Source organism: Amphiura filiformis, chromosome 12 (genome assembly GCF_039555335.1).
Source record: "Amphiura filiformis chromosome 12, Afil_fr2py, whole genome shotgun sequence".
In the NCBI taxonomy this organism is placed as follows: Eukaryota; Metazoa; Echinodermata; class Ophiuroidea; order Amphilepidida; family Amphiuridae; genus Amphiura; species Amphiura filiformis.
This window is the reverse complement of record NC_092639.1, coordinates 65,665,288-65,674,231: the sequence shown is the minus strand read 5'-3', so window position 1 is coordinate 65,674,231 and position 8,944 is coordinate 65,665,288. Positions and strand designations below refer to the sequence as shown.

Genomic DNA, 8,944 nt, shown 5'->3' with positions numbered 1-8,944 from the left:
TCAATCAAACTCGAGTACGGGTTTGTTTACAAATGTCGTGATGATGACTTGCTGAACGCGGCGGTATTACCGGGCGCCTTATTGTTAATGTTGCACCTTCAAACATGCAAACCATTTCAAAAGTTAGGTCTTTATAGTAGGAAACTTTCTTTCGCGAAGGCACCATGTCAACAATGCCTAGAAAAGCTGCTTTTTGCCTTGTAAAAGTACGTAATTTTTCGCCAATTTCTGCTATAAAAACCTGTGTAAACCAATCAAGGATCGCAATTGACAGTGACATCAGACGCGATAAATTATTTTTATCTCTGTATTTACGCTCGTAATTATAGCAATTCGGTCAATTCACAATACGATGCCCTACAGCAGTGATCGCGATTCAGCAAGTGTTTCTAAAAGGCTGCTAGAATAAGAAATCTTTTAATTATAATGAACACTAAAGCGGCAATTAACAGTTGGAGAGCTTTATTGCAAAACCCCTTACACCCACTTAAGCAATTCTGAGAAAACATCAAAAAATCATCAAAAATAGGCACTGATATAATGGGGGTTTGCAATAAAAACAGTTTTTGGCGGGCTGCTTGGGTATGATGAGAATTATTAATGAAAAAGGAGAGGAAATTATGTAAAACTAATGTAACTGTACCTCTTTGGTCGCCAGCAGGGTCACCGCTCGTGGCGGTGGTGGTAATGGCCACGATACGCCACTGGCTGCTAGAGCGGCAATGTCCACCCTGGAGGTCAAAAATTGGACTGGCAGAAGCAACCGCTGGCGGCGCTCCGTATTGTGAATCGCGACAACTCAAACATACAGAGTCAATCATTTTCAATGTTTACGAAATAGGCATGATATTTTGTGGTCAAGTTGGCTTATATATTATTAGAGGGCGCTGCTGCATTATTATTAGTGTAATAATAATAATAATAATAATAATAATAATAATAATAATAATAATAATAATAATAATAATAATAATAAAATAATAATAATAATAATAAATATAATAATAATAATAATAATAATAATAAATAAGCATTTATAATGCGCCATTTATCTAGAAAATTAAATCTAATCCAAGGCGCAAAAATTCAGATACGTACAAACAAGAATACAAGAAACAGAGTTAACAAGATGTCAACTATCCAAATTGTTAGCTCTTTACCATTACATAGAAAATATTATTATTATTATTATTATTATTATTATTATTATTATTATTATTATTATTATTATTATTATGTATTATTATTATTATTATTAATGTTATTGGTATCATTATTATTATTATTAGTAGTAGTAGTATTAGCAGAGGAGTGGGAGTTTTTAAGAGGGAATATAAATTTTTTGCGGGAACTTGGGAGGAATCAGAATTTTTACTTGAGCCATGAGGGGGAATGTTTAGATTATGATTATTTCAGTATCAAAAACACACAGGAAATCGTAGTTTTCAGAATTTTACATTTGATGAAAGAAAAGAATGGGGAATATATGAACGGAGTTCACCGTTTGCAAAATAAGTCTTTGCCGATGCCCATGGCAGTACTCTGCTCACATTCAACTGCGCAGTACTTAGTTATGTTTGCCTCGACGATATGACGTATTATAGGATGAATTTACAAAGGATTTTGGGAAACATCGGAATGGACTATTCAATAGGAAAAAAATCAAATCAAATATGCCACACTGAAGATAAATCATTTTCAAAATTGTTCGCTAATGGTCTCTCTCCTCTCGAGTAGCTCTCGAGACTTTCAAAGATAAGTTTCTGTTAATGATTATCACTGAAACTCAACAGAACCGAAGAGAGCAGTCAGATAATAATTTAGTATGCTGTTTCCTTTTCATAACAAATGTGATGCAAATGTGATGTTCAATTTTATTTCAAAATTGCGATATTATGCGCGTTGACGATATGACAATATTTGAATTTAAAAAAACCACATCAAAATAAGAGTTTTCAACGTCTGTTGAATAATTAGCAGATGAAGCCTCGTCGCTGCTGTACGTTTCATTAGCATGCTATTAATAGCTGATGAGAAAACACTTTGTTCTTAATTTAGAGAGAGCGAGAGAGAGACAATTAGTCTCTAAGAGGCAAAGTAATTAATTAATAATTAGTAATCAATAGCCTGGGGGTAATTATTAGCAATCAAAGCTCAGAATATACATAAAAACAAACACGACAAATAAACCCAGATAGACAAACTAACAAACAAAACAAAATAGACCAAAGTAAGTACAAAGCAGTAAATGTTCAATTTTTGTCAATTCTTGTCGATTTATTATAAAACATCATAACATCATAATATATCAATATTAAAAACGCATATGACATAGTATGTCAAAGATTTAACAAATCCCACTGAATGTTTTCTCATATTCATTCATACTTTGATCATTGGAAAAAACACAATTATTTTTAAAGAAGATTTATCTTTAATCAACTTCTTTAAGATACGCAATTACTTTTTGGAAAGATAAAAATTAATAGCTGCAAGTGTCTATTTTCAGACACTGTTTTGTCTGCGTTTATTGAGATAAGAAAAAAATGACGATGTAATATGAATATTTTAAAATCAAAAGATGAAATAATTTGTTTTCTTCTAAAGCACGTACGTGCTTCATAGTAGACACCATTAGCACGAAATGATATTTTGTTTCCAGGGGCTGTTTTACATTATGTTCATACTTAACTCGTTCGCAATGCGCGATCGAGAATTGCCCAATGACCTGGATCATTCTTAGTCGCGTTTACTATTCAATTATAACATACGAAAGTGTAAAGTTCAGCCTTTTGTTTCCAGAGTCTGAAATTCGGAAATTCATACTTGACTTATTCGCGATGAACGATCGCGATCTGACCAATAGTTAGATCGTTCTCTATTGCATTTGAAAGAGAAGTACTTATATAGTGCATGAGGTATGAGGCATGATGTATGTTCAGCTTTACGATGACGTAAATCGTTTTTAGCTGCAGGTGGGATTATTATAATCTATATTGATGTTGCATTGTATAAATCAGTTAAACAAACTTATTCAAATATATGTAGATTGAACTCTACACATAATTTGTTTGAAGAAGACACTCTTCAGCTTGCTAGTTTTAATTTTTAATATGGAAACATGTATTTTCCTGATACCTCTTATAATCTAATTTTGAGTATTGAAGGTTATTTATAGTTTAAAGCGAAAGTAACACGATTTACTGGGATGAATCGCATTTTTATTTAATAACTGACTTCCTGATACACACATCTATTATATAATCCTTGAACGTTCTGTTTCTGCCTAAAGCAAATGGCTATTAATTCAATATAATATCTGAATTGAATAATTTTACACTGGCGCATCCTCTAAAGATACTGACAATATTAATAATATTAATAACACACTTTTATCTAAAGCTTTAAGAGTATTTAATTTTTCTAAGATTTTCAGCACACTATTAAATGGACTATTTCATTTTAAATCTAAATTCCTTTTGCAGCAGATTTAGCTTAAGTCTTTCACAGAATATGAAACTTTAGTCTCTATTAGCTTCATGTACTGACATGACTGATGTACATGTCGTAAAATATTCAAATAGAATACACAATTGGATAACTTCCATTTGAAATACTCGCTGCAGTTGTGAAAGATATAGGTAAATCTATAAGATACAGGATTATTCAAAATAATTAGCCACAGATAATACCATTTGAAAAATAATCATACTCCCTCTGCATACACCCTTAAAATGTGTTACTGAACGAGTAAAAAGGTCACAACTCACCAAATTGAGTAAGAAATTACTCATATTGAGTAAATAATACCCAACATTGAACTCATATTAATAAATAATGCCCTCATTGTTGAGTACTATATTTATCAATATAAGCTCAATGTTGTGTATCATTTCCTCAATTTGAGTAATGCTTTACTTAATTTGTTGAATTGTGACCTTACTCAAGTTGAGTAAAATAATTTAAAGAGTGTATACACCGTTGAATAACAAATATTGAGTATATCATGACAAGTGTTGATGGTACAAGAATGGTTTAACAATAATATTTGATATTTACCAGAGTACAGTACAATCAGCATGTTCAGTCATAATCAACAATATTTTATAATGTCAAATAATACACATAAGTTCTTTGGCTACATCTCGGTCAGTGTCTCAACTTTCCTCCAATTTTGAACGTCACAGTGATGGTGAGACCCCATACGGTGGGTTTATAATGGTGAGACCCCATACGGTGGGTTTATAATGGTGTAGAAAGAGAATGCATGTTCATTATCATAAAGCTGCCACATCACTGGTTTTTGATGGTTTAGGATCTTCAGGAGTGTTTTTATCTAACCAATCTCGTACCATTCGATCTCGTGGAACCTTCTCTTCCGAGACAGATGGAGGATCTGGTGTGTTCAATACATACGTAGCTTTGTATGCTTTCTCGTAAAGTCCTTCGTAAGAGTCAACCCCTTCTGATATCAAACTTACACGACTACCTGTCCTTGAATCAGTTGGAGTTGAAAATTGTCCGGAACAGAGAGATATCTGACTTGTCGCACTTGTGCGTCGTAGTTCAGGTAAGATAGTTAGTCGGTGAGCATCGGCAGGGTTTGTTCTCAAGTCACCGCATGATCTAGAAAGATTTTCCATGTCTTTCATACCGGATGTTAGCAAAGAACGATTGATGGTTGCTTCACCAGATGGTTCAGCCGCGTCGTTCCTAAGATTACAACAGGAGCGGTGGTTAACATTGGCTGCTACTTGCGGTAATCCTAAGCTTGCATTATTGTCAACAACCAAAGAAAATGGTCTTTGTTTTTGCTTCTTTGCAAGAAGATTTTCCGTAGCAGTTTGCTCCGAAGGAGCTTCTTTAGCCGCCATTGATTTTCTTTTGGTAAGAGGATCGGAACGTTGTCTATTGGCGGCGATTCGGCGCAGTTCAAGTTTGGTTTTAGGAGTGGATTCCGATAATGATGATGATAATGATGATGATGAATTATTCCTTACGCATGCCCCACGGCGTGGGTCGAATGCGTTCAGCCAGCCAAACTCATCTGGTTTTTCAATAACAAGTTCGTTATCTAGCTTGCTTCGTCGACAAAATGTTGGCGAACAGTACACATAAGCGTTCATCACGGGCTTGTTGCACCAAAGCGTCTCGAATTGAAGGCAGTTTTATTACCACCACCAACTTGTGATACAAATTGTGATTTTCCACTAGAGAATAGATGTAATAAAGTGTACACCCACTAAGCGCAGACAATTCGTGCTGTCGATGAGTCGTACCAAGTTTCATATGAACGATGCTGGTGTATCGGCGCTTTATATCAGCAACTCAATATGTATTCTACGCTAGTTCAATTTATGCTGATTAAAAATTCTGCAAAACCCGCCACCGGCGGCCTGAGAGAAATGTCTCCAGTCAGGCGGGATAATAATGTCTTTCGTACTATCGTCGATCACCGACTCTATCATGCTGATCACGTGATGTAATATTAAACACACGATGCTGGCTGCTGGCAAACATCCGCCCTGCAATGTTTAAACTAGGATATGTTTAAGAGAGAGTGAGATTTATTTCAAGATAAATGACGTATATGGGGGTTTTCAGTAGAAGAAATTCAACATCTTTATTTGAGTTTCTCGATGATATGTTAAATTATGACACTTACGAAACGCTTATATCAAGGTCGTGCTGTGAGAACGTGATGTCTTTTACACTTCCGATAAGTGAGGTTCTTATCAAATCGGATAGCATCGTTTGCACAGTTTTGTTGTGGAACCTGAGAATACATCAAACATATCGTCAAACATATGAATGCAAGGAATTTCTGATATCAAATAATTTGGATTTTTTTTTTAATTCGCGTTAAAATACAGATTTTATGGCAAATTATTAAAAATTGATATATTTTATATGTTTGACATTTAACAGTCCTCGTATTAAACTTTATAAATCTAATGATATGTAGGGGAAAGTGGGGTAATCCCGGGCACCTTTCGTTAAGGCTACACAGATACAATATTAAATAAAGTTCATCAGTGAAAATCATATCAATGCAAAGTAGGAGTAATGTTCTAACTAGTAACTAGTTTTTAATAACTCAACATCTATAGTTAATAAGTTATAATAAAAAAACAAAATGGTAAAAAATGATGGGGTAATGCCGGACACGGGGTAATCCCGGACACATGATTGTTGCTAAGAGGGAAAGTGGAGTAGGATGATAATCCCCTAGAATGTATTAGGTACTTCTGTTACCTCAAGCATACAACTATTGGGGCTGTTGTTGTTGTTTATATTTTCGAAATAACAAGTGTCCGGCATTACCCCATCTGTATAGAGACGCGTGTGTGTCCGGGATTACCCCTCACGGCCCCGACTTTATTTTTCAGTGCTTGTTCTACTAATCCATTTTAAGATACCAAAATTCATACATCCAGCTAACAATCAAGTATCAAACATAATTTTCATCCATACTTCATCTGTGTCCCTTGTCGCATTAACTGTCACCCAGCTAATAAATCACTTTTCAGATAAAAAGTCAAAAATGACAATTTCTGTTTTTTTCGTAATTTTCACAAAGAAAGACGAGACCCAAAGCGCTGGTAGTAGTACACGTGAGGTACACCTTGAGGTAGCTAATACCCTAAGGTAGTATAATAATGTCACCCTTCTCCGTTTAGCTGCAATCGATGTGTCCGGGATTCCCCACAGTCCGGCATTACCCCACTTTCCCCTACTTAAAGTGTATGTAGCTGGAAGGAAAAGCCGTCCATCATTTGAAAATGTTGACCTTTCGTGTTGAAGATATACATTTTGCCCCAAAAGCTGGGGACAAAATTGATATCATCAGGACATTCCTTGTATTCGGAATGCAATTGGGTGTGTCTGATATGCTCTCAAGTCCCACCAAAAATACTGTGCAAACGTTGCTATCTGATTTCTTAAGAATAAGGGCCTGCAAATCATTACAATCTTAGAACATCATGATAATCATGAGATGTTTTCAATACTTCGCAATGATTAATCGTACATAGAGATTATGCAATACAATATTAACGTCAGCGACCATTCGACTGTCCCACCAGTACTGTTTCCGCAAGAGAGATCACATCACTTTATTATCAAAATACATATAAAACCATTGAACAATAAAGGAATACATTAAGCCCAGGACAGATCGTATAAAAGATCATGCAGGGCGGACAAATACAGTATAAAAACATATAAGCACTGGCAATAGCAATATTAAAAGACATAAAAAAACCCATAAGATTTCATTATTTATCTTATTATGCACTGAGCAAATTGCACTGGTCCCAAGACCTTTCGTCTTTGGCATGGTAAATGACAAAAGAGGCAATGATGGACAATTTGGATACCTTGTCGCGGAAATCCTTGAAACAAATCAGGAAGTGAACTAAAGAAATGAATAATTTGAACCTGTCAGCATTATCTTGCGAAATGAAACCTCTAGAGCCAACTTCAACCGGAATGTAAGTAACATCAAAATCCTTTTCCTGAAAGTAAGTTACAACTTACATAAAAAGCATAGATTTGTTCAATACAATGGGAATTGAATTCGAAATTGTCATTTCATCGAAATTGGTAATAATTTCACAAAGCAAATATTGATCAAAAGCTAGAAACGAATTTATATAATATATTATATGCATATATTTCATTACACACCCCACCCCTCACACGAATGCCCCAACCAATGAAAAGTATCACATATGATATTCCCATGCTGTTGGGAAATTACAATGTAAACAAACCTAAGGCCGTCGTCATCTGATCAGTATAGCAAAATTAGCAATCGATTCTTATTAGTTTTGCTTGGTTCATTCGCCCTTCAGACATGACCATTTTACACGCGACTCTATTAAGGGGTACTACACCCTCGATAAATATTGTGTCTATTTTTGCATTTTTCTCAAAACTAATAACACAGTGGTAACAAAAGTTATGTATATTATAGGGCAAGAATCCAATTACTACACTGGAATTTCAGTGACCCAAGACAAGCGGTTTGTTATTTATGATCAGAAATAAGGTACCGCTAGGATGTACCTCGTTTCCTATCATATATACTGAACCGCTTGTCTTGAGTCACTGAAATTTCAGTGTAGTAATTGGATACCTTGCCCCAATAATATACATAACTTTTGTTACCAGTGTGTACTTAATTTCTAAGAAAAATGCAAAAGCTTGAATAACCCTGAATATATACCGTACATATACAAAGAATCGCAAAAAACACTAAACACTAATCCTAACCCTAATCCTAAACCTTAACCTGAAAATCATGATGAATTTCAGTTGTGTTGCAGCGAAACTTCTAACATGGACTACAAATATAGATTTATAGAACGCTTTTTCGAACGTCTATCATTTGTAGAGTATTATGTTGAGACGTACAACTCAATTATTCAAACATGCAAAATATTTTTTTTTATTATTGTTTAGACTTGCTATTCTGATTTAACAAATCTCTTATTGTTACTTTGCACAGTTTTGCCCAATTTTGGTCAAAAATTGCATTTAGATGGATAAAACGTGCCGTGCATTTGGTTGAGACTAACTGTGCAATAAGGACCAAGCACCGTGGAAACATGACATGTTGCCCATGGGGATCGACGCTAAGTCAGGTACCGCGTGATTAAACTCAAAAATAGCGTCAATAGCGCGAGCGTAGGCCTATACAAAAGAAACTTCGCGTGATGTCGCCAGGTCTGAACGCTGTACCGGCGTCAGTTGAATTCGAGTACGCTTAGAGGGCACAGGCATGGACAATTCCAATCCGTTTATTTATTAATTTGTGGGTACAAGCATTTGCCGGAACCAGTTAGGTTATGGTTAGGGTTACGGTTACGGTCAGTTTCATATAATTGAGAGGAACGCCATGTTGGATTTTGCAGCGGCAGATTCGAATCGCGTGCGCTAA

The 8,944-nt window shown here is 35.2% G+C and overlaps 1 protein-coding gene across 1 annotated transcript; it reads right to left on the bottom strand.

Moving 5' to 3' along the window:
* Nucleotides 1–2,269: 2,269 nt before the first annotated feature.
* LOC140166584 (uncharacterized) lies at nucleotides 2,270–5,267 on the bottom strand. The gene has a single exon (XM_072190081.1). The coding sequence runs from the start codon at nucleotides 5,124–5,126 to the stop codon at nucleotides 4,278–4,280; it is 849 nt and encodes a 282-aa protein (XP_072046182.1). The 5' UTR covers nucleotides 5,127–5,267; the 3' UTR covers nucleotides 2,270–4,277.
* Nucleotides 5,268–8,944: the final 3,677 nt, after the last annotated feature.

Excerpts from the sequence above, each read along its gene's own strand:
- LOC140166584 (XM_072190081.1), bottom strand. The coding sequence starts at position 5,126 with ATGAACGCTTATGTGTACTGTTCGCCAACATTTTGTCGACGAAGCAAG.